The sequence below is a fragment of the Tenrec ecaudatus genome, chromosome 6 (assembly GCF_050624435.1).
Source record: "Tenrec ecaudatus isolate mTenEca1 chromosome 6, mTenEca1.hap1, whole genome shotgun sequence".
In the NCBI taxonomy this organism is placed as follows: Eukaryota; Metazoa; Chordata; class Mammalia; order Afrosoricida; family Tenrecidae; genus Tenrec; species Tenrec ecaudatus.
In genome coordinates, this window is record NC_134535.1 from 26,527,827 (window position 1) to 26,554,320 (window position 26,494).

General features: G+C 43.5%; 1 protein-coding gene across 5 annotated transcripts in view; it reads left to right on the forward strand.

Annotated features, from left to right (window-relative positions):
• Positions 1-2,692: 2,692 nt before the first annotated feature.
• ANKS1B (ankyrin repeat and sterile alpha motif domain containing 1B) overlaps positions 2,693-26,494 on the forward strand; it is a 1,331,756-nt gene continuing 1,307,954 nt past the window's right edge. For all 5 annotated transcript variants that reach the window (XM_075551114.1, XM_075551115.1, XM_075551116.1 and 2 more), the window contains exon 1: positions 2,693-2,826. In XM_075551114.1, the coding sequence (XP_075407229.1) occupies positions 2,693-2,826 (134 nt within the window). The remainder of the gene's footprint in view (positions 2,827-26,494) is intronic.

Genomic DNA, 26,494 nt, shown 5'->3' on the forward strand with positions numbered 1-26,494 from the left:
CATCCGGTATCAATTACTGCTTTTGTAAACTGTGGTTGATTTGCAGCTCTGACCAATTGAACGCTTTTAGTGTCTTCTGAGAAAGATGTGTAAGATGAGCAAAGGGGAATGGCTTCCCTGCTTTCACAATGGATGTGACGGTTGCCCTCCACTTGCATCTTTATCGGGTTTATTGGTCCCATGATGCCCAGAAGTCCTGTTATGATTACCTAAGCCCAAGCCCAAACACCTCTGTGGAGACAATTCTGACTTCATGCAACCCCATTGGTTTCAGAGTTGAACTGTGCTCGATACCATTTTCCAAAGGCTGTGATCTATCTGAAGTAGATCACCAGCCTTTTTCAGGGGTGCCTGGGAATGGATTCCAAGCATCAATCTTTTGGTTACTAGAGAAGCTTTTAACCCTCAGTTCCACTCAGGGACTCTTGATCAGATGTAAATCATCTTACTGTATCTTGAAAGCAATTATGAAAACAAAACCACACACAATTTTCTCTATTTGCTTTAAATATCTGCTTAGCGTTGGCATCCTGGATTTTAGTTTGGGGCAGTTACTTCCGGCTGCATGCTCTTGGGCCACTCCCTGTCATCATCTGAGAGTGAGGATGAGGTCTGGAGATGCAGTGAAGTGCCTAGCTGCCAACCAGGGGTTGTGCTTAGAACCCACCAGCTTCTCGGAGGGGCAACGTCGGCCCCCTAGTGATTACAACCTTGGAAAGCTTGGGGGGGGGGGGAGGGAGGGAACAGCTCTACTCTGACACCCGGTGGCTCTGTGTTGGAATTGCCTTGATGGACAACGAGTTTAGGTTTGGTTTGAGCACATGGGATTGTTATGAGGGTTGAAATACCGTAGCTGCTCATCCAATGTCGAATTAGTGTTTCCCATGATACTTCTCTCTGGGGACAATGGTATGTTTTGGGGAGGGCACGGGCTAAGGAGTGCGGTAGCCCCGCGCTTCAGTTTGTAGACGGCCACTTACTGGGGCCTCCTGAGAAATTTAGTGAACGCTTCAAGTCATGATACCCTCATGATCCCACAGCTCACAGGGTTGTGGTAAACAAAGTGCCCTGGTACGTCCCTTTGCTCCCCACGGATTATCAACAAGTAAACATTTACGGACTCCAGGCTGAGGGCGAGGCAGGGCACCAGGTGTCGCGGGAAGTTTCACAAGAAAATAAACCGAGGTCTCCTCCACGGAGAACAGTTTATAGACAATTCAAGCCAACCCAGCACAAGGAGTTGCTGATGGTACATGCAAATTGAAGTGGGCTTCTCATGCCCGCCCATTTATATGTTCACCAGGGTGGAGGCAGAGGAATTTTCAATGAGGGGCCCCCTTTCCTGGTCTTCTCACGGGTCAGCAGATCTCCAAAGCTCGATGGACGGCCATGCAAGGACCCTTAAAGAAACTGCAGAAAAATGACCACAGGCCTTCTAACCGCGGTTCTCAACCAGTGGGTCGCGACCCCTTGGGGGGGGGTTCAAACCACCCTTTCCCATGGGTCACCCGATTCATAACAGGAGCAAAATGACAGTGATGAATTAGCCACGAAAATCATTTTACGGTTGGGGGTCCCCACCACCTGAGCAACTGTATGAAAGGGTCGCGGCACTGGGCAGGATGGGAACCACTGCAGGGACCACCGCTCAGAGGCCAGTGGCCCAGTCACGGATCACACACTGATGCTTCCTTCCTAAGGAAGCCAAGGGCAAACGATCTCCGTGCCACTCCGGGCGGGTGGGTGGAGGAGAGAGAGAGGTCGCGGAAGGACCCCCGCACCCGCACCCCCAGCCTCCCCGCAGCCTGGGTATGGAGGTGCGGGTCCCGCGGGGCTGGAGCCTGCCCGGGCGAGGGGGAGTCGCGGCGGCCGGGAGCGCGCCCACCCTCACACGGTTAAACCTCTTCCAAGGAGACTGGAGGAGGAGGAGGGTCTCCGCCCCCGCAGACGGAGAGAAGATCCTCGGGCGCCCCGCCCCCGCCCCGCCCCGCCCTCCTCGGGACCGACCCGGGCCCGCACCTGCCGCGCGCACACGCCCCCAGCGCGCTGGCCGCCCCGCGCCACCGCCGGCGCCCGGGGGCGCCCGCCTTGCCTGGCCCGGCCCGGCCCCGCGCCGCCGCCCTCGGCAAGCGCCCGCCCGCTCCGCCCTGCTCTGGCGCGGGTCGCGGCCGCCGGGGCCCCGCGCTGCTCCCCGCCGCCGCCGCGCAGCTGCCGAGCCAGCCGGGCGCGGAAACCCAGGCGAGCCCGGGCCGGGGAGGCAGGGCGCGCGGGCCGCGGTGGTGCGCGCCGCGCGGGCTCCGCCGCCTTCTCCAACCTGCTCGGTCCTCAGCATCCTCCTCCCGCTCCTCCTAAGCACCCCCCCTCCCCAGTCCCCACCCCATCACGCCCCACCCGCGGGGACGGGGCCTCAGGAATTCAGGGGAGTGGCTGTGGGGGCGCGTCGCGTCTCCCAGCTCGGCCAGCCCCTCTTTCAAGACATGGTCTGATCCCCATTGTAAAAGCGGAGCCCCGAGAGGAGCGAGTGGGGTTCCCGGCTCCGGGCTGCAGGGATCTCTGGGTGCTGAAGCGCTGGCATTATTGCTGGGTGGGGCCGGGACGGCCCTAATTTGGGGGAAGTGAGGGTGGGGGTGGTGGGGAGGAGGACCCGAGGTGGGGAGAAGACTTGGGGGTGGGGGGGAGTCTGTGCGAGACTATGGGGAAGGACCAGGAGCTGCTGGAAGCTGCTCGAACTGGAAATGTGGCTCTGGTGGAGAAACTCCTGTCTGGCAGGAAAGGAGGGATCCTGGGCGGTGGATCCGGACCCCTGCCCCTGTCTAATCTGCTAAGGTAAGGACGGGGACCAGCTCCCGGATTGCATACCTCGCTATGCATTGTGATGGATTCGTTCTCCCCCTCAGAGTACTTGCACCTGGTGGCTGCCAGCGACTCATTCTTAAATTAGGTAGGAAAACAGGCTGTGTGCATGGAGAGGGAGCATGAGTCTCCCAGTCAGGTGGATGCCATAGAGTCTTTGAGTAATTTTAAAATAGCCTTCCATCAATGCGTCAGTTGCTACTTTTCCCCCCCTGAGCTGTGGTGCAGAACTTGTACATGTGCTAGTGTCGCTTGAAGAAAATCGCCTTTCCACACGCTTGCCATCAACGCTTATTACATATTTCCAGCTCCAAATGCAGCCTTTCTTTTTCTTAATTTCTTTTTTGTCTATTCAAATGGAATTGGCAGAGGAACTGCGGCACGCATGCAATCCGCCTGCAAAAAGCCACAGCCTTTGGTCGCTGCTCCGTGCTCCGTTCTCCGGCATTTGCTGTGCGGCGGGGTGGTGATCCCACAAAATGAGGAAAGTGAACCTCCTGGTGAGATGTCATCGTCCAGGGCGTGTGTAAAACTTGCTGGGCCAGGCTGGGCAGCCCCAGCAAGACTGCCAGCTCTCTGGACACAGCTGAGTGAAACTTGGCGGTTCTGTCTCACCATAAAGGGTGGCAGTTTGGGATCCTTATACGGTTTATAGTAGAGACTCTTTGATGTAAAGATGTTGCAGGTGAGATTAAGATTACATGGGGGAATTTTCCTCAAATGACATTAAAAAATATGTCAAGGTCTTTATCCAACAGGCGCAGTGCCTTAGAAATAGCAGGATTGATGAGCCTGTGTGAGAAACTATTAACTATTAAGTGGACATGATGAGCAAATGGAATTATAGGGGAGGAAGGATCCCTAAGGGTAAAAGAGAGACCCTTCCGGAAAAGGTCTCTAGATTCTTAGATCTTGGCTATTCAATTTATCCCGGACAGTTTTTTTTAAAGGGGGGTGGGTGTCAGTCATTATTCATATTGTCACCCTCAAGCATACCATAAGCAATGCAAGTATGCTTGTAAACATGTTTCGCAAGTCCAGCGGGTTTTCTTGGTTTTGATATAATACCCAGTGCTACGCTTGACAAATACTGAATACAAACTTTGGGGTGCTGCCATTGTGCGCTTTACCCAAGTTCCCATATGTTGTCAGTGGCCAGACAATGCAATTACAGTGCTGGCTAATGAGGGAAATGAAAACAGCACAATGAAAGAAATTAGTTGGAGAAGAGTTGATGGGAATTTAAAAGTTTTATGTATTTGTTGACAGTGGCAAGTCATGGCAATGACAGTTTATGTCCCGATAAGGAGTATTATGGGACAATTTTTTCATAAAAGGCCTCAGAAGTGGTAACACTGCCCAGCACTCCCTCACTAAATAGTCTTCATTTTCAAACCCAAGTTGGACCATGTGTATGTATTTGATGATGCATTTCTGATGGTTTCCCCAAGGCCTGGGAGATTTATATTTTTTGGTAAGAGGTTTATTTGGCTTAAGGTCTTAAATTAAAGCTAAAGGATATGTTTTTGGCTAGTGGATCCCAGTAGTGATGAAGGTAAATGGTGGCCTGAAAGAGGCTTGTACAAACAGGCAGTGTCTTAGGGAAATGCTAAAGAATTCTCCGAGAACACACAAAATTTTTGGTTCATTTGTTAAGATGAGGGCTGATTTTATAAGACTCTTTGTGACATCTCTTGAAGGCCAGCTTCTTTTAAGCGTTCCTCCACCTTATTTATGTATTTATTTTTTCGTAAAGTACTTGGTGGCTCAGAGGGTAAGCGGCCGGCTGCTCATAGAAAGGTTGGTGAATCGAACCCACCGGATGCTTCTCTGTGGCAGAATGATGTGGCAGCCCGTGTCTGCAGAGGTTCACCCACAGCCTTGGCAATCCCATGAGGCAGTTCTGCTCTGTGGTCTTAGGCTTGTTGAGTTAGAATGGGCTCAATGACACTGAGTGTTTTGGCGTTTCCATTTTTATAAAAAGAGCTGACCATCGCTTCCAGAAGTAAAATCCCAACTAACTAATGGTAAATAGACCTTAACTAAAACATCCAAGTTAAAAGAGGAGCTGATAGCAAGGGCTCGAGTAGACAGAAAATGTTTTGGAGATGATGGCAGCATATGTACAAATATGTTTGATACAATTGATGGATAGGATGTTATAAGAGCTTTAAGAGGCCCCCCAATAAAATGATTAAAAATAATAAAATATCCAAGTTGTGACCTAATTTGACTTGTTTCCTCAGAGGTTAACAGCAGTAGAATGCATGTAGAAAACAAGAAAACCTGGGCCTGGGGCCAGTAGCGTAGTTTGAACCAAGTTGTCAGACTTGCAAGCAGAACCAGGAGCCTTTAAGCATGCACTTGGTGTCTCCCTTAGGGAGGAAACAGCGACAGCAGTGCCCTTGAGGAAACTACAAGTGGAAATTGTATTCTTTGGGTGGTTCGTCACATAAAGAGGACACATCTTATTTTGCTGTCACTTTATGTCACAGGTGAATGCCATCAGAAATCAATATACAGGATGATAGAAATGTGCTGCTTCACATCAAATAGAGCAGCACTGGGAGTTTTTTTAATATTTTGCAATGAGTTATGGAATAGGCTTGGCACGCCTCCTCCCCATGTTACGTGTGTGGTGTACTGAGCCTGTCAGCCTCTGTGCTAAATGCTTGCCTTATCATTTCATTCATTTCTCACATCACACGCCGAAGAAATCCATCCTCATTTCACAGAGGGCCCAGGAGAGAGAGAGAAGAAAAAGTTCCCCAAGGTCACTTAATTAGGAACAACAGAAGTTAGAAATTCTTCCTTTTTAAAACAGTTTTATTGGCACTTCATCCATATATCAATTCATTAGTTCAACTATATCAAGAATCAGTTTTAGAATTTTTCTTCTCTGTATTCATTGGTATTCATGCATTTTTTTTCAGCTTAAGCAAAAATATATACAACAAAACATTTGCCAACTCAATAACTTCTACATGGAGAGGTGGGAAATTCCATGATTTAAATTTACTCTACCATTCCTTATGTCCCATTCATTAAATATACTTTATTCATAAAGTTTAAGGTTCATAGACAATTTGGATATCCCAGTGTGCAATTTCTATTTCTCCAGGAATAAAATTATTATTATTAATGATTAAAGCAGATCTCATGATGGCCCTTTAGGGATCATTAGATAAGAACACTTTTGAAGGTATTTTGGTGATAGACAACCTACAAACTGAGCAATAGTGTGTTTTGGTGACATGGTAACTTAATAAAAGCAAAAATAAACTTGGATGGATATTTAAAAAATCCCTCCAGCCTCACTTTACTCCTCTATAAAGTGTGTGTGTGTCTGTGTGTATTGGGGAGCAGGGGGAGGGTACTAGTAGTGCCTGCTCTATAGGGTCGTTCTAAGGTCTATGAAATACCCAAACCCATGGCCTGTCTTCAGTATGATTCTGACTCAGAGTGACCCTGTAAGACAGGGTAGACCAACCCCCACAGAGTTTTCAAGGCTGTTGATTTTTATCAGAGCCCATTGCCACATCCTGAGATTCATAGGCTCTGCAGATAAACCTTTAAGTCAACTTCTAACTGAGTACAGGTACTTCCTCTGCTGCATCCCTTACACATTCTATTTGTTTCCAAGATTCACCCCTTCTTTTTTTGGTAATAGGTCTGTTTTTAAAAAAATTCTTTTTATTGAACTGAAAACCACCTCCATGTTACTCCCACCCATGGGCACTAGTTGCAGTCTGGGTCAGTACAGCATGCCTTCCCTACCTGCCAAAACAGTTCTGGTGACGTACTGTTTCTTAGAAACTTCCTCTCACCCCCACCCCAGGGAAGTACTACCATTTTTTCTTCCTTTTGTCACGTGGCAGGTGTTATGGACTTGTATTTTCACAGTTTTCACCACCCAACTTTACCTCCTGTTCACACTCAAATTTTTTTGGATGGCCCTCTTAAAATGATCCAGAAATGAACAAAATGCATTAGGGATTGTTTGAATAACTGATCCCCAACCAAGCCCATTGTCTTTGAGGTGACTCCGTTTCGTGCGCCCCATATAGGGTTTTTGAAACTGTCCCTCTTTATGGGAGCAGACAACTCATTTATTTCCCTGGGAGTGGCTGGTGGGTTTGAATCGCCAACCTTGCAATTACCAACAGTTCGATGCCACACACACAGTGTCTAATGTATGGAGACTTGATCTCGTTGAGTTTTAAAAAGGGGGTAACAAAACATTATTCCTGCTATGATTATATATTTTGTAAAAACATCACCATCAAATACATCCACATATATGCATACCAGAAGAAAATGCTGCCTGATCCGGTCCTGCATCATCCTCACATTGTTGCTAGGTTGCAGCCCAGCATTGTTGTCCCTGTGTCGCCCATCTCCTTGAGGGTCTTTTTGCCTGACCTTACCAAGCAAGGTGAACGTCTGCTGGAACTGGTCCCTCCTGACAATGTGTCCAAGGCATCTGAGACAAAATCTCATCATCCTTCCTTCTAAGGCGCATTCTGCCTGCACTTCTCTCCAGACATATTTGTCCATTCTTCTGAGAGTTCGTGGCATCGTTAATAATCTTTGCGAACATCCTAAGGCAAATGTGTCAGTCTTTCTTCAGACGTCCTTATTCATTGTCCAGCTTCCAGAAGCACGTAAAGTGACTGACAATGCCCTGGCTTGGATCAGGTGCACCTTAGTCCTGTAAGTGACATATTTGCTGTCTAACACTTTAAAGAGGTCTTGTAGATTTGCTTAATGCAATGTATCATTTGATTTCTTGATTGCTGCCTCCATGGTCATTGACTGTGGATCTAAGTTAAATGAAATCCTTGACAAATTCAGTCCTTTCTCTCAGGTTATCATAACGTTGTCCTTTGGCCCAGTTGTGAGGAATTTGGTGTTCGCTATGTTGACATGGAGCCCTGGTGGCTTAATGGGCTACACACTGAGCTGCGAATCAGAAGACCCATGGTTTGAACCCGGCAGTTGCTCTGTGGGACAAAGATGAGGCTGTTTCTTCCCATAAGGATTTAAAATCCTAGAAATCCAAAGGGGACAGTTCTAGTCTGTCCTATAAGATCCCTGTGATTGGAATTGACTCATTGGCAGTGAGTTTAGTTTAGGGTTTTGGTTGTGTTGAAATGTAATTCATATTGAGGGCTGTACTCTTTTATCAGTAAATACTTCAGTTTCTCTTTACTTTTACGAAAATCAAGGTTGCTTCATCTGCATTTGTAGGTTGTTAATGAGTCTTCGATCTTGATGCTTCCTATTTTTCTAATTATAGTCAGATGTCCTAACCAAAAATGCAAACTCTATTCTAATGCCAATTCTGACTCATGGTAACCCTAGAGAGTAGAACTTTTTCTTGGGTTTCCGAGGCTGTAAATCTTTACCGGATCAGAAAGCCTCTTCTTTCCCCTGTGGAAAGGCTGGTTAGCTCCGCCTGCTGACCTTGAGGTCAGCAGCTCCAAATGTAGCAGAGCACACCATCAGGGGCCCCTGTAGTCCTGCATATAATATACATATTGAAAGGGAGAGAGCGGGATCCTTATAATCTGCTTTAAGAAGACTGGGATGATAACCACTGAAGTAAAATGATTTCGCCTTTGGGTGGTTGAATTATCAATAACTTAAAACAATCTTATTTGCACTTTTCATTGATTTGCAATGGACATATTTTATGTAGTGAAATGAAAATCTCCGCTATATAAACAAAAACATAGTGTAATATCTTGATCTAAGATATTACATGCCAGGATTTTCTGAGCCACAGGCTCACTTTGAGTGAATAGTCATTGAAAACTTCTATCTATACATACATTCAATGAAATTTGAAGCCATGGTTCCCATATATTATCTCTGCTGAATCATATGTAGATCTAATAAACCATGCTTTCTATGACTAGAATTCAACATAGCATGATCTATACTTAAACTCTCTTCTGTTTCATTTAGATAGAAAAGGTAGCAGTCTCTGTGCATGGTATTTCTACCAACAGTGAAGCCACATAACAGGGCCATCACTCTCCTCCTTTCCATTGTACTCCTAGCATGTTATGAGATATCTTACCCATTGCCTTTTAAACTTGATGCTGTGTTTGGTTATGGAATTTCTTTATGTAGTAAATCTGTAAATCCCATGGAAGCCGGGCTACTTTATTACAATTTCTCTCCACCAGTGAGCCGTTGACGATGCAAAATTCATTGCTTGTCCCCCTCTTCCATCGGAATCTTTCAGTTCCGGGTCCTCCAAGCCTTTAACACAGTGACGTGTCTCTTACGGTCTCCATCCATTTTGAGCCCTGGCAATCTCCTAATGCTATTAGCCTTCTCCGTTTGATAATGAATCTCAGTGGCAAATATGGAAGCAGACCAAGAAGTTGGGAAGCATCAAATCATTGGCATTGTTAGTTTTCATCGAAGATTCCTTTGTGATTTAGAGTCAAGGTTCTGTCAACATGGAGAGTTATATCAGCTGTACTAACGATAAATGAACTTAGCTCCTCCTCCTCCCCCACCCCCACTCCGCTTCAATTTTAGCAGAAAGGGCCATTAGCATTTCCCTGAGATAACTCTGTGCTGCTTTTTGGTGTTTCTTTCCAGTGGTGCCCCTTGCCTCCCCGCTTCCTTCCTTAGAAAAAAATCAGAGCCCATCCGAGTATTCAAACTGAGTTGACTCCTTTTTCTTCCTCCAGATTACATGTGAAATTTCCTTTTAACTTAACTCTTGCTTTTTTATGAAACAGTGATCAAACCTGGGAAAATCTATTAACGCTTCTTTGAAAGCATGAGTACTTTTATGCCCTAATGACATAGGAGTTACCTGTTGGACTGTTAACCGCAAAGTCAACAGTTCCAAACCACCAGCCACTCCTCGGGAGCAAGATGAGCGGGACAGTCTTGGAAACCCACAGGGACAGTTCTACTCTGCCCTATTGGGTTACCACGAGTCAGAGTCAACTCGAACAGCAGTGAGGTCAAGAACCTTTATGCTAAATAAAAATAACTCCTATTTAAAATGTACATTACATTATTATTTTTTCCTTTCTGAGTCTAGGTTAAGGCTTATGAGTCAATCCAGCAATAGTTTTCTAGTGCTGCAGATCTACTTAACATTTGCTACGCCTCAACGAGTCCTATGCTACAGAAATTGCATGTAAAAGTAGATCACTTTGATTCTAGTTGCACTGTCTATTGAGTGAATTTTTGTCAAACTTGAAGAATCCAGTTTTCTAGCATGAAAGTGCACATTAATGAGAAGGAGGAAAATAATGGTCCAGTCATCAAAGACTTAACCCAGAGAGCTCACAAATTGTATCCAGTTCATTACACTTTTGGGGATGGGTGCAAAAAGTACGAAGTTTTGGAATTTTCGCTCTTATTTAGGTAATTGTGGTTGTGGGACTCTGACCTGTAAGGTAAAGGCAGTCAGTCTCTGGGTTACAAATGAGATCCATTTCTTCAGCGCGTCCTTAAGACCTGAAGTGGAATTTGTAGGTAAGTGGGAATAGGTATTTACAGTTTTCGGTGGTCAGGTAAACTTTGAACTGCTAACCTTAAGGTCAGTAACTCAAACTGGCCAGCAGCTCTGAAGGCAAACATTGAGGCTATCTGCTACCGTAAAGATTTATAAAGCCTCAGAAACCCTCGATAGCGTCCGTGATAAGGGCTGGCATCGACTCTATGGCAGTGGGTGAGTGAAAGAAAAGTGTCAGAATCCTTTCAGGGATTTCAAAGCGAGACACCAGCCAGGGACGGTGATTGTGATGAGGGATTTATTTGGAGCAGAGGTTAGTCCAATCATTTCAAAGTGAGGGCAAAATTTGCATAACATTAAAGGGCAAGTACAAGTTGCTTGGACCCTTGGAACCTGGTGCCGACCTGTGTTCCCGTCCAGGGAAAGCGCATTGGTTAATTGAAAGACATCACAGGCAGAGCAGTCAAGCTGCCTTTAATGCTCTATCTATAACAACAGTCACGTTGCAAGTGGGTTATCTATTTTAGATAGGCATGCTGTTGGAAGCGGTGCTTGTACCATTATTTCCAGGGAGCTGCGTCTGCAGGAGTGCGCCATGCCAGCAGTGGGATGGGTGGAAGGGGAGAGCAGAGGGAATTTCGATATTGACCTCTTTCGCTGTGAAGCAGGGCTCTCAGCTCCCTCTTCACAACTGAAAGGCTGGCGCTGTGAGACTGGGAACTAGGACAGCCAGTCGGTGACTGCCACTCATCCTCCCAGGCCATTCTTAGGTTCTGCAATTCCTAGTGTGGCTGAGCAAGCGCTTAAATTTGATGGGAGGATGGGGCGCATCTTCATTGACAGTGTAGCTGCATGCACAATTCAGCCGTATTTCTCCTGGCTGAGCTCTGCAAGGTAACCTCTCAGGTGACAGCGAACACACTTGGATGAGTTTAGTTGTCTACCGAAAGCATCTACTTAATTATGCGCTGGAGCTAATTTTGGAAATTTCTATCAAAGGGTCCATTTCAGAAAATTCCAAGTATTTAACTAGACACAAAAGTCAGCTAACAGCAAGTCAAAGGGGAGAAAAGACTCATTTCCAACCTGCAGAGCATCAAGGGACTTAACGTTGAATGCATTTGAGTGTACCTTGGGTTCCCAGCCTAGTGGCGTATGTAGTGTGCTGCTGCTAATCACGGGGTCAGCAGTTTGAACCCATCCGCTGCTTCTGGGAGAAGGGGAGCTTTCTGCTCCGTAAGGGTTTGCAGCCTGAGAGGCCTCCAGGACCAGCCCTGCTCTGCCCTGCCCTGCAGGGTCACTCAAGTCAGGGCGGACTCCAGGGCAGTGGGCGAATAAACGAGTTGGGTCTATGTTGACCAGACTGCAGCGTGACTTCAAAGATGGAATTCATTGAGTTGTTCAGAGAGAATATTTTATATTTGAAAAAGCTGGCATTTGTCCCTCACGCACATCCATGTTACGGTTATTTCTCATGTCTCTTGTGACGTGTGAACTAAACAGGCATGTTCAAGGCAAGGCCAATTGGAACGCCAATGAATTATGTATGTAATTAAGATCTAGAAATTCTTTTAAAAAAATCATTTTATTGAGGCTTGTACAATTCTTATCACAATCCATCCATACATCCATTGTGTCAAGCACATTTGTATATTTGTTGCCCTCATCATTCTCAACACATTTGCTTTCTACTTGAGCCCTTGGTATCAGCTCCTCATTTTTCTCTCTCCCTCCCTTCCCTCCCTCCCTCATGAACCCTTGATAATTTATAAATCATTATTGTCATCTTACACTGTCCGACGTCCCCCTTCACCCACTTTTCTGTTGTCCGTCCCCCCAGGGAGGGGTATATATGTAATCAGTTCCCCCTTTCTATCCCACCTTCCCTCCACCCTCCCAGTATGGCCGCTCATCACTGGTCCTGAAGGGTTCATCTGTCCTGGATTGCCTGTGTTTCCAGTTCCTATCTGTACCAGTGTACATCTTCTTGTCTAGCTGGATTTGTAAGGTAGAATTGGGATTTTGATAGTGGGCATCGGCGGGGAAGCATTAAAGAGCTAGAGGAAAGTTGTATGTTTCATCTTTGCTACACTGCACCCTGACTGGCTTGTCTCCTTCCTGTGACCCTTCTGTAAGAAATTCTTTTTTGTGTCTAATTTTCTTCAGTTGCAGCGTTATTAGGATTGCAAGTGAATTGTGTTAAACCCAGAAGAATGCAAAATTGTGTAATTTTGAAGATGGCTAAGAAATACACCCAAAGAATAATGATCTTCCTTCTATTGTAAGGTCCAGAGAGTGTTTTCTTCTAAATCTGGTCTCTGGAAGAGTGATTTATGTTAATAGTGTGCCTTCCTGTATCTGTTCGTTAAATGGAACGTTGAATCAGCTGCACAGTAAAGTTATTTGGGCTCGGTTGTGTTGGCTTGTGGTTGGGTGCCATTGGGTTGATACTGACTCATGGGACCTTATAAATCTACTGTCACCAACTCAATTCGAATGCATAGTGACCCTGTCGACGGTTTCAGACTTGACAGCATTTACTGGAGCAGATAGCCCCATCTTTCTCTGATGGAACAACTGGTGGGCTTGAACTCAATAACTTTGTGATGAGAAATCCATTGCTTCCTCTATAGCACCACCAGAGCTCCACTGACTGAGAGATGGAAGAAAACGGCCCTCGTGAGGTTTCTGAGGCTGTAATCTTTTCACAAACAGATTGTCAGGTGTTTTTTTTTTTTTTTTTTGCCTATGGGTGGGTTTGAGCCACCAGCTTTCCTGTTAGTTGCCAGAGTCCCAAATACCATTCTTCCACATTAATTTAAAGTTCCTCTTTTTGCTTAAATTACTATTTAGCCACTTTGGATTCTTGTTTGGGAGGTTTAGTTCTAAAGTGCATTTGGAATTGTTTACATAGCACACACATACAATAGAACTATGTCATGTGCTTTGAGTAGGCTAAGAAAGTGCTCTGTTTACCTACGGAATGATCCATGTTTTGTGCAGTTATTTTGTGCAGACAAGAGAGTGAGTGGGAGTGTGTTTGGAGGGAGCAGCAGGAATTAAGCTGGGATATGCTGACTGCTGGGAAACTCCATAGTAGGGTATTCCAGCACAGAGTTGCTTTCTGTTGATTTGCTTTGGTTATTGACAATGAAGGTTGCTTGATCAGAGAATATGAAGAACGAACCAACAGTGATTTAACTAGTTCTTACACCCCCCCCCCAAAAACTAGTTTGTTTTCTGCTATGCATTTGGGTGTCCTTTGGCCAAAATTTCGTTATCAATCAACCACCTTCCAACTTGCCAGCCAATCAAGATTTTATAGAAAAACTATTCACTGTTATTACAGTCTTAATAATAATCATTTTAATGGTTTATGCTATTCCATCTAATGTAGAAATTTCATAAACTGCCTAAATCTTAAATCAGCTGCAGTGCCTGTTAAATATGTGCAGTCCCTGGCCCCACCTCAGACCCACTAGGTGGGAATTTGAGTGTAGACCCTGGAAATTGGTATTTTCATACGCTTTGCCGACTAAAGTAGCTGTTGTTCCCTGACAGTTTAGAAAATATTGCATTCCTAACATTGTAGTAAAAACAAGATGTCTGCTATTTTGATCAGTTTTACATACAGAGTTTACTGACGTCAATCCTTGGTAAGTCTTACATAAACTGGTTTGAAAACCATTGTGTAAGCATTGAGCTGCCATCACCACGGTCTGGACTCACATGGTCTTCGTGTTTTCTAGGATCACTAGGTCTTTCTCCCTCCAAGTTCCTCATGAGGTTTGAAATGCCAACCATTTTCAGTAATGGAATGCTCAACCACTGAGCCTTACAGGCTATCTTTTCTATACCATTATTTTCCTCATACCTATTTTCAAAAGTGGAGTTGCCAGCATTTTTTAGTGTCGCATATGTCATGTGATCCACTTTACATGATTTATGTCCAATGTTCACAATAATCTTACAAAATACTTAATATTAACCTCAGCATTACATGTGCGGTAGAATTTCAGAAGGATTTAATAACTTGCACAAAATTACACAACTAGTAAGTGGTAGATCCTGATTCTGATTCAGGTTTCTCGATCCAAATGTCTGTCCATCATGCTGTACTATAGGCCAGCTATGTTAACGGAGCAAAACCTATAAAGTGTGTGTGTGTGTGTGTGTGTGTGTGTCGCACACAGAGCATTATTTCAATGAAATAGTTCGCAAAGTTGTGCAGGTTGGCAAGTCATAGGTTTGTGAGGCAAGCATCAGGCTGGAGGGTTTCCCAACTCACATGGTTGTACAGGCCAGTGACCCCCCCCCACCCCAAATCATCAGGCTTGATGGCAAGCTGCTGGCTCACATCCCACAAACTGGAGGTCAGCAGATGCCAGGTTGGACACTGTACTGAAAGATTTGCCAAAAAATTCATGTACACTGGGTATAGACCATACCCCTAAGAAAACTGACTTTCAACTAACTGAGTACTCACATGGGATCACAAAATAGAAGTTGATTATACTATATTACATTAAAACCAATCAGTCCACTGTCCTGTCAAAGCAATGAGAACCATATCTTAGCCAAATTGATACATAACATTTACCATCACAACTCCTTGTTTCAAAGAAATTAACTGGTTTGCGAAAGAACCAATATGTTTTCAGTATGCATATAGAAATGTAGACTTTTATTTTTACAAAATTACATATAATCACAGATTTCAGTTCTTGAATAGTTCTCAATTATTTTTGCTTGTTTCATCATACAGTTGCACATTATAGGCAGTGTTGTGCTTTAACTTTGTTTCTTGATAGAACATGAATGGGAAACTGAATTGAGTGTTAAAATAAGCTGGCTAGAGATGTTTTAAAATATCTGTTTGTCAATCATCATTTCCACTTTAAAACGGGGAAATGGTTTTATTGAACCATTCCTCAGACTCCTGATATCATCTAGTATCTGTTGTTTTTAGAGGTGGTTGAATAGCTTGTCTATCCCGTTTCCATGGAGGTGGGATTTATCCTTCCCTCTTACACGGAGGAGGAAAATACAGTGTTTCCATAGTTTTTACTTGATGAATGCTATAATCGATCTCTTTCAAGTGCATAAAACTGAACCCATCGCCTCATGGCCCTCATCAGCTGCAGTGTCAGGCTCTGGAGAAAAACTGGAGAGCGAGGCAGGTTTTCCTTAGACGTTTCTTAACCTGCGTGTGTCCCTTTGGCCTCCTGTGATGTCTGTGTTCGTTTTTTTTGTTCCTGTTCAGGTTTATCCTCTAATAATAAAACGTTTCCTGTCATGCATTATATCTTCCCATGCCTCCTTGCGCCACATGCCAGTTCGGACTCATAGCGAAGCTGTGCACAACAGAGCAGAACACTGCCCAGCCCTGCGCCATCCTCACCATCGTGCCTGTGTGGAGCCCAGTGCTGCAGCCATGGCTCAAATCCTGCTCCTCGATGGCCTTCCTTGCTTTTCTGCCCCTCCACTTTGCCAAGCTTGTGGTCCTTCTCCCCGGACTGGTCCCTCCTGCCAATATGTCCAAAGTGTGTAAGAAGTCTCACCATCCTTGCCTCTAAGGAGCATTCTGGTTGTACTTTTTATTTTTTAATCATTTTATTGGGAGCTCGTACAACTCTTATCACAATCCACACATTCATCCATTGGGTCAAGCACATTTGTACATTTGTTGCCCTCATCATTCTCAAAACATTTGCTTTCTACTTGAGTCCTTGGTAGCAGCTCCTTGTTTTCCCCCTCCCTCCCAACACCCTCCCTCACGAACCCTTGATAATTTATAAATTATTATTTTGTCATGTCATACTGTTTGACATTTCTCTTCACCCACTTTTCTGTTGTCCATCCCCCAGGGATGGGGTTATATGTAGATCCTTGTAATTGGTTCCCCCTTTCTACCCTACCTTCCCTCCATGCTCCGGGTATTGCTCCTCTCACTACTGGTTCCTAAGGGATCATCTATCCTGGATTTCTTGTGTTTCCAGTTCCTATCTGTACAGTGTACATCTTCTGGTCTAGCTGATTTGTAAGGTAGAATTGGGATCATGATAGTGGGGGGAAGGAAGCATTAAAGAAATATAGGAAAGTTGTATGTTTCATCGTTGCTACACTGCACCCTGACTAGCTTGTATTCTCCCTATGACCCTTCTGTAAGGGGATGTCCAGTCTGGCTGTACTTCTAAGACAGCTTTATTTATCCGTTTGGCAGTCCATGATACTTTCAAAATTCTCCAGCACCACCATTCCAATGCATCAATTCTTCTTTCATATTCCTTACTCAGTGTCCAACTTTCATATACCTATGAGGCAATTGAAAATACCATGATTTGGGTCAGCTGCACCTTAGTCCTTAAAGTAACATCCATGCTTTGCAATACTCTAAAGAGATCTTGTGCATCAGTTTTACCTAATGCAGTCCGTCTTTTGATCTCTTGACTGCTGCTTCCATGAGCATTGATTGTGGATCCAAACAAGGCAAAATCCTTGACAACGTCAACCTTTTCTCCATTTATCATGATGTTACTTATTGGTCCAACTGTGAGGACTTCAGTCATTAAATTAAGTCAAAGTTCACAATGAAGGCTCAGTCCTTGATCTTCATCAGCAAGTGCTTCAAATCCTCCTCACTTTCAGCAAACAAGGTTGTTAATAAGCCTTCCTCCCATTCTGATGCCACACTCTTCTTCATATCATCCAGTTCCGCTGATGAAATGCTCAGCATTCAGAGGGAATAAATATGGTGAGCAGATATGTCCTTGGTGCATGTATTTCGGATTTTTAAACCTTGCATTATTCCTTTACTTTGTTTGCACAACTGCTTCCAGATCCATATAAATGTTCTGGAATTCTCATTCTTCTCAATGTTATCCATAGTTTGTTATGATCCACACATTCAAATGCCTTGGTGTAGCCAATGAAACACAAGCAAACATCGTTTGGTAGTCTTCATTTTGAGCCAAGATCCATCTGGCGTTAGCAATGATATCCCTTCTTCCATGTCCTGTTCGGAGTCTTGCCTAAACTTCTGGCAGCTACCTGTCAATGATCCATTGTTGGATGATCTTTAGCACAAATTTACTTGCATGTTCTATCAATGATTTTGTTTTATAAATTGAGCATTCTCTTGGGTCACTTTTCTTTGCAAAGGGTACAATTATAGGTCTCTTTCAGTCAATTGACCAAGGTGCTCTTTTTCAAATTTCTTTAGATCTCCATTTTTCAAAACCGTAAATACATAGTAGAAAGAAGCAGCAGCAGGTTGTAGAAAGAATGTGGTTCTTGAGTTTGAATTCAAGCTCTGAAAATCAATAGACATTTGAACCATGGCTAGTTATTTAACTTCTTTGGTCATCAATCTTCTTGTTTATAAACTAGGGCTGATAATATTTCTCTTAGAGAACTGTAAGGATTGAAGGCAGTTTATATAAAGTATCTAAAGATTACAGCCTAGGAAACCTCACAGGGCAGTTTTGTGTTCTGTAGGGTTGATATAGGATCACTATGAATCAAATTGACTCAATGACACCCAGCATTAAAATATAATGATCTAACAGTGCCTGTCATGTAGCATCATCTAGTAGGGACTCAAAGCGCCTTTTTGTTATTATAATATTTATTATTAAGGGATTAATGACTATTCAGGTAATAGATAATTAAGTAATAGATTTTCATGACTATTCTTATTTGAATGAGAACTTAAAGATATTTACACATTTTATTAGAATTTTTTCTAGGCTCCTTATCTTAACCCAAATCCTTAATGGTGTAATTATAACCCCATGACAAGCTACTGGATCATTCTTTGACCACTCCACTTGTCATTCATCATAGGCGTTTAGGTTTTGTACCTATTTTTAATGGTGACATTGGTGGCAACAAAGACTCGGCATTTGTTTATCATTTTCTCCATTCCTCACAAAGCTGATGTGAACAGAAAAGGGTTGGATTCCTCCGAAGTTGTGAATGTTACTCCATGATCCATGTGGCTAATGGGTCACAAATAAGCCTACCACTAATATTTTTTCTCTCTCTAATTAATATAGTTTGAGGGTATTGCTGTCCATTCAGCACGAGGAGAGTGCTTTGTGATGTAGACAATAGACTCTTCTCCAGGCCTTTGGGGTTCTTGGGTAGTGTATGAATGGTTAGGTACTCAATTTTAAGTGAGAATTGTGGTTCCAGTTTACCTAGAGCTGCCTGGAAGAATGGCTTGAGATCTAATTCTGAAAGGCAACCCTACGGTGTGCAGTTCAGCTTTGAAACACATGGGTTTGCAATGAGTTAGAATCAACTCGCAGGAAATTGGGTTTCTTGTTCGTTTTACATTACAGGCCTTTACAAATGTTGTTGTTGTGTGTTGTTCAGTTGATTCCGACCCTATAGGACAGAGTTGAACTAGTTTATAGGATTTCTAAGGCTGAAATCTTTACAGGGCCACATCGCCAGGTCTTCTTTCTTTTGGAGCAGTTGGTAGATTCAAACTATTGACCTTTCAGTTAGCATCCCAGTCATTCACCATTGTGCCACCAGTATTTTTCCCCATAATATATATGAAATAATAGCTAACTATATAACGCTATCTGATTATACTGTGATACTCAAGCCCACAATTTTAGCTTTTTCTTTTGATTAGTCCAGTGTCAACATTTGGCTCACAGCCTCCATTGTGAATCTGATGGTGATAGTAATTGGGAGTAGAACCATAAACCCACCTCTCAGATTTTTCAGAAACAGACCTATAGAAATGTTGGGAGTTTACATCAAATAACACGTTTTTTTTCTGAACCATTTAAAAGTAAGTTCCCAATCTGATGACTTTCACTCTACAATAAGTAGTTTGCAGTTGCAAACAAGAGCACATCATTTACATAATCACAATGTAACTACCCAAACCAGGGAATTTTCATTGCTACAAATACAACTCAAGAAGCCCGGGTTGTGTAGTGGTTTTGTGTTCCTCTGCTAACCACAAGGTCAGCAGTTCAGACCACCAGCCAGCTCTGTGGGTGAAAGACATTATAAATATCTATTCCTCAAACTCCTTTCAAGTATCACCAGTTGTCCCACTAACGTCCTTTACTGGGATCTGGTTCACACATTACACTTGTTATGCCTCCTTAGTCTTACACAGCATGGAGCAGTCATCTTTCTTTGACCTTTATGACCTTGACAGTTTTGAAGACTGTAAAGTATTGCATTTTGTTTGGATCCACAGTCAACACTCACGGAGGCCAGCAGTCCAGAAAACAAATAACTTACTGCACTGCCCAAATCTGTCCCAGAAGACCTTTCAAAAGTACTGAAGAGCAAGAATGTCATTTTGAGGACTAAGGTGCTCCTGACTCAAGTCATGGTATTTTCAGTTGTCTCATAGGCATGCGGAAGTTGGGAAATGAATAAGGAAGACCACAGAAGAATCGAGGCTTTTGAATTATGTGAAGAATGTTGAAAGAACTGAGTGGGATGGATTGACACTCAGTGGCTGCAACAGTGGAGTCAAACATGACAGTCACGAGCCCGGCCCAGGACTGAGTTAGTGCCTTTTTCTGTCGAACTTGGGCTTGCTATGAGGTAGGATTAACTTGATGGCACCTAACAATGAACAACAACAATAAGGTGGTTGCTTTGTAAGATATCCCAGTATTTGGCTTTTCCTGGTGTTTTCTCACGATGAGATGCAGGTTCTGTGTCTTTGGCAGCGATAGAGCGGAGGAAAGCTGCTGTCTTCGCTTCACATCCTGTGAGTCAACAGTGATGTCTCTCAGTCCAGTCCAGTTCCACAGACAGGATTCATTCTGTTTTTCTCTCTTTCCTTCTTAGTAACATCCTTTGCATTTGTGAAAATCCTGGCTTCCATTACATTTAATATATAGGCCTAATTGATCAGTCCCCTTCCATAAGGGTGCCCCCTCCATCTTACTTTGACCTCCCCATTCTTGATTCTCCGGACACCTTCCTCACTTGGCATGGGTTCTGCCCCTCCTAGGGGGCTTCCCTCTTCCTTTTTTATTGCAGTCGCTGACCTTTCTCTGGCCTACTTATTGGCTCTGGGGACTAAATTGTTCACAAAGAGAAAGGAAAAGAGGAAGAGGAAATGGAAGAGTTAGAGAAAGGGCATAGCAAATTGCTATTCTTTAGCTCAGTGCACGTAATAATAATCAATCTTTCCATGTCCGCAATGCCTATTACCATTGTGTTGGAAGGAAAACCAAGCTGTGGGCATTCATGAATTGTCTGTCACAGGGAGATTATGACCACACCTTGAGGATGGGGTGGCAGTGCTGGAAACTGTGCCCACCTCCCCCTACATTTTAGAGGAGAAATTGGGATAATTTGATAGACTGATCAGCACTTTGCATTTTTTTAAATGAGCGTTTCCTTTCCTGTGTATTGTTATGGACATGTAGTAGGTTTCCAGGCTGATTGAGACAGAAAATCTTTATGTATTTTTTTTGGCTCTGTTTGGCTGAATGTCTCTCTTTATCATAATTGCCAGGGAAGTGTGTTCTCAAGAATTTCACTAAGATGATGATAATGCAGAAAAAGAGCTAGAAAAGCACTGAGATAGTAACTGTCATTCACTGAGGAAGTTGAGTTTGCAGAATTTGATAGAGGGATTGCTTCAAGTAGGCTTTTATTTTTTTTTTTTGGTTGTTGTTATGTGATATTCCCACTTTGGTTTTTAAAATATCATAAAAACATGCTAGGAAGCTGACCAAGTATGTTTTTAAATATGGTAAATTCTGCATACCCCAAACTAGAATTAAACCTATTGCTGTTAGTCAATCCCAACCGACACTGACCCTGTAGAACAGAGTAGAACTCACCACCCCACCAGACTTCCAAGACTGTAGCTGATTGTTTCATCTTTTTTTTAATGCAGAGTGGTTGGGGGTTCAGATTGCTGACCTTTCCATTAGCAGCCAGGACTTAACCCATAGTGCCAGCAGAGCCCATTCCACCCACACTGTTGAGTTGATTCTGACTCATAGTGATCGTATAGAATGGAGTGGAATTCCCCCCAAGGGTTCCCAGGTATACAGATATTGCCAGGAGTAGAGCGCCTCAGCTTTCTCCTGCAGAGTGTCTGGGAGGTATTCAAACCACTGAGTTTTTGGTTGGCAGTTGAGTGCTTTAAGTACCAGGCTCTTCAATTGATGCCCCAAATCAAACCCATGCCATTAAGTTGATTCCGACTTACAATGGCCCTTTATAGAGTTTCCAAGACTGTCTATCTTTATGGTAGCAGACGGCCTCATTGTGCTTCCAAGGAGAGAGGGGTGGGTTTGAATTACTGTCACTTTTAACAGCCCAGTGCCTAACCCACAGCGCGACCCGTAATTCTTAGAAACCGAAGAGGAAACAATTCCTGGAAGTTCTTTGAGAAGCATTTGATATAGCTAAAAAAGCCACCCTTATTTACCAAAAGTGGGGGAAGAAATAGTTGGGAGCATTGCAGAAATAAATCACTGCAGTTACCTTCCATTCTTTAAAAGACCATTCGGTTTTTCATGCCAAATTCAAGGAAAACAGAAATAGCATGCGGCAATATTATCAGGTACTACCCTTCTTCTCTAGGTCTAGGAAAACAAGCTCAATGGAAGAAATGGTAGCATTTTGGCTTCATTAATAAGAAGGGAACTAAATCCCATTCCAACCCAAAGCGACCCTATAATTCAGGGTTCAGCTTCCCCTGTGGGTTTCCTAGACTGAACTCTTTATGGCTTGTGGTTTTGAACTAAATAGATGTGGATTTAAGCATGGGCTTATGTAATGTACAAGGTAACACCTGGGAATCTAAAGAGTTCATCTTTTTACTTAAAAAAATGGAGCTATATCATGCAATTCAATAATAGTTCAGTCGTATCAAGAAGCGCTGCACAATCATCAGCACATTCACCTTTGGTGCCTTTCCTTCCTTCTTGCGCACAGTGATGCTGACTCCTCATGTCCTGCACCCTCCCCTTCTGTGTCCTCCCCCCCCCCCCCCGCTATCAATCCAGCTACTGTCTTCCTAATTCCACCCATCCAGATTTCCCACTACAGATACATTTACAAAACAAGGGCAAAGGAGGGTATAGGAGGCCTGGTGGGGTTTGATCAAGTGCAGTGTAGCTGAGGGGGGTACAGAGAGCTGAAGGAAGGTCAAACATGATCGTGGAGGAAACTAAAAGGAAATAGAGGGAAAACTAGGAGGCAAAAGACATTTATAGAGCTATAAACATAGACACGTGCATATGTAAATATATTAACATATAATGACAGGGATCTAGGTGTATGGACATATATTTATAGGTTAAGTATTAAGGTAGTAGATGGTCATTGGGCCTCTACTCAAATCCTCCCTCGATGCAAGAACACTTTCTTTTAATAACCTGGCATTGTATGATGTTCACCTTTCTGACACTATCCCTGAAGACAAAATGGGGGCATAAGTTAATGTGGTGAAGAAAGCTAATGGTGCCTGGCTGTGGTAGTTACATAATCTGGTGCCAACTTGAGACTATTAAGAGTGAAGGGGTGGAGTTTAGCCTGTCAATCAGGTTGCAGCTTGATGACCTCATTTGGAGGTGCTATGGAGATCAATAGCTTGCTGGAGTCAGGACACAGACGCTCTGTTTCACATTCCTGGTGACAAGTCACATGGAGCTGTGCTGATGGCAACCAGAGCCCTAGAGCTGGAGGAGTCACGTGGAGACCCCTGCCAGTGCTAAGATGCCACGTGGAGACCCCTGCCAATGCTAAGATGCTTTTACCAACACTGAATCCACAAGGCTTTCTACCCACTGGCCTGTGATCTTTTTGCATTTTCCATCATTCCATGTGTTGTGTGAGTCTGAAGAGGAATTTATAGACTGGTATTGGACATCTGGGCTAATTTGGACTTGATCTGGACTGGGCTGTGATGGTTTCTTAGTACACAATTGCTCTTTTATATAAAGCTCTTATACACACGAGTGTCTATGAATTTGTTTCTCTAGTCCACCTGCACTAACACACTGGCTGTTACAAGATGTAGCATCTGGTGTCTTAAAGGCTTGAAGTGAAACAAGCAGGCTTCTAGCAGGGAAGTACACCAACCTGTGTGATCACAAGGTGTCCACAGGATCAGGTATCAGACATCAGAAGACTCAAAACAAGCAACCATTTCAATAAAAATGAAGGGGGTTGGAATGGAGACTTAAAGCCCATCCGTACACAATAATACATTCCCTCATAGAAGGTCACAAAGAAGGGACAAGCCAGCCAGGGTATGGTATAGCACTGATGAAACACACAACATTCCTCTAGTTCTTGGATGCTTCCTCCCCTCACTGTCATGACCCCAGTTCTATATTACAAATCCGTTTAGACCAGAGCATGTACACTGCTACAGATAAGAGCTCTTGACACACAGAATCCAGGACAGATAAATCCCTCAGGAACAGTCATCGAAGTAGTGATACCATGAAGGTAGGGGAAAGGTGGGGAGAGAAGGGAGAGAAAGAGGGAACCGATTGCCACGATCGATGTACCCACCCCCCGCCCTCCACCAATGAACAACAGAGATGTGGGTGAAGGGAGATAGCAGATAGTGTAAGATATGAAAATAAAAATAATTTATAAATTAGCAAGGGTTATGAGAGTGGGAGGGTGTGGGAGGGAGGGAGATAAAGAGGAGCTGATACCAAGGGCTCAAGTAATAGAAAATGTTTTGAAAATGATGATGGCAACATATGCATGAATGTGCTCTATGCAATTGATGTACGGATTGTTAAAAGAGCTGTAAGAGCCTCTAATAAAATGAGTTATTAAAATTACCCAAAAAAAGTAGTAAGGAACAAACAAGAACCCAGCAACAAAAACCACATAAAACAGGTAAAGACCTTAGGCCATGATAAAGCAGAGCATATTAAAAATTTAGAATAAATTCACATTGGGTTCAGAGGGAGATCAAATTACAAGGTGTTACATTCCAGCCTAAATATAGCTGCTAAAAAGGAGATTATGTCTTGATCTTTTTGTTTTATTATCTTTAACATCTCTAAGAACACATGGCCTTTCGTACCAGTCTCTTTTATGTCTTGACTTTCTCTCTTTATGGGATCCTTAGGCTTCCATAGAAGTGATTCTTACACATTGTTGTCTGTGATGTTACTCTGCAGACTAGGAGAGTACCAGGTGGAGTCTTTATTCCACCCAGTCCCCATCGCCCTTCAAAGTTCCTTTCGATTCCTTCTAATTGCCAGAGACCCATCTCTCAGCAGGCTGTGTTATTTTTCTTTGATGGAAAAGAATTGAGAAAAAAGCAGTTAAAGTTCCATGACCTTCCTTGGAAGTCCTGTTCACTCACTCTTTAAAAGAAAATTAGAAATCCCTCCTAGAACCAAGGACAAATTGAATTGCTAGAAGTTGGAAAGACCAGGAATCAAGGAAAAAAGGATCAGGAGGTCAGAGTCATGGAATATAATCGGCTGGTCTTCTTGTTGAATGTCCAACCTCATGGATGGAAGGGGCACACATTCTCAGAATGAAATGGAAACATGTGCATTATCTTGATGATTCCTCATCTGAGGAGCTGAGGTAGCATAGTGGGCTATGTGTTGGGCTGTTAACCACAAGGTCAGTGGTTCAAACCCACCAGCTGCTCCATGGGAGAAAGATGAGACTTTCTTCTCCCTTAAAGATTTACAGGCTTGGAGACCCACAGAACAGCTCTGGTCTGTTCTGTAGGTTTCTATGCGTCAGAATCAACTTGATGACGGTGTTTTGTTTTTTTTTTTACTACCTCATCTGTTTTGAGAATGGAGTCCTTGTGTGGTGCAGACAGTTACAGTGCTTGGCTGGAGGTTTGAATTTACCCAGAGGGCCTCTTTAGAGCTGGTCTATGCTGACACACATGGGCTTGCCTTGAGTCCTTCACTTCCCTGCAATCCCCTGCCCCCTCACCCCCCACCCAACAGTCACAACACTGTGACAGAATTAGGTGCCTTATTCCAGGTGCCAATGGTATTAGTAGCAGCATCAGAACCGTCGAGGGATTTCTGCTAGTAAAGTCTCTCAAAACGAATGTGTGCCCTTGACTTTCTGTTCTTCACTCTTTGGCTCTGAACATTATCCTGAGACCCACTATGACTTTTCTTTACCATGCATTTACCCTAGATCAGCGAGAATCTCATTTAGAAAACTGTTGGTAACCCTTAGTTGACTGTGGGCCCTGGACTGAATGGATAACATTGATCTCGAGCGCAGGCATATACAGATTCAGACATAGTCTCAGGGTTTGCTTGTTTCTCCTCTAGATTCTAAGATTTCTAGGTTCCTTCCTATATTTCCTTCCTTGGGAATTCAGTTACCTAAAACTCCGAGGGGGAAAATGAGCCCTCATTTAAGGAGAGGAAGGTTGAGAGAAAGAGCACGAGCCTTAAGTTCATCATGTTTTCTCAAGGAATTCAAGCGTGTAATTCAGGCAAATAAATACCCAGGAGGCCACGCCATCTTTCTTGGAAATGTACTTGGGGGCTTCAACGAGTTCACAGGAAATGGAATAGAAGTATAATCATGGATGTTCCTCCGTGAACTTTTTGAAAGGCTCTCTTAGAAGGGACTTCAGTAAAGCAGAAAAGGGAAGACATCCCAGATCCAAGAGTCTCTACCTTTGGCTTTTACAGCTTGTCGCATGGTTAGGCTGGTGCTTTTAGTCAACGTCTTAGAAATATTATTTCTAAATGTCTATAAATATGAATCTCAAAAACTTTTGCTACATCCATATTTATGTACCACATATTTTGCTACTATTTCAAAAGCCTCCTAGTAATTTCTTTTTTTGCAAATAAATTGCTCATTTTGGCTGTTCTCCAGATGTGACAGTTGGTAGACATGCCTCAGTGGAGAAAAGGAAATTTTCTCTGCTTATCTACTCTCTCCCGTCTGCCCGAGATAGCGGGTCTGTCAATTGTGACCTGATTTTGAAATAATTTATTAAATGGAGGGATGCATGATGTTATTTCAAATTTTGGTCTGACATTGACTTTTAGTCATTTATAATAAGCTCTTGACTACATTCTTGGGGTGAGGTACACTGCCTCTGGGATTTTAGAATTTTCTTAACTTCTTCAGCGAATTTGGACTCCGTTTAGTGTCAAGGATGACTAA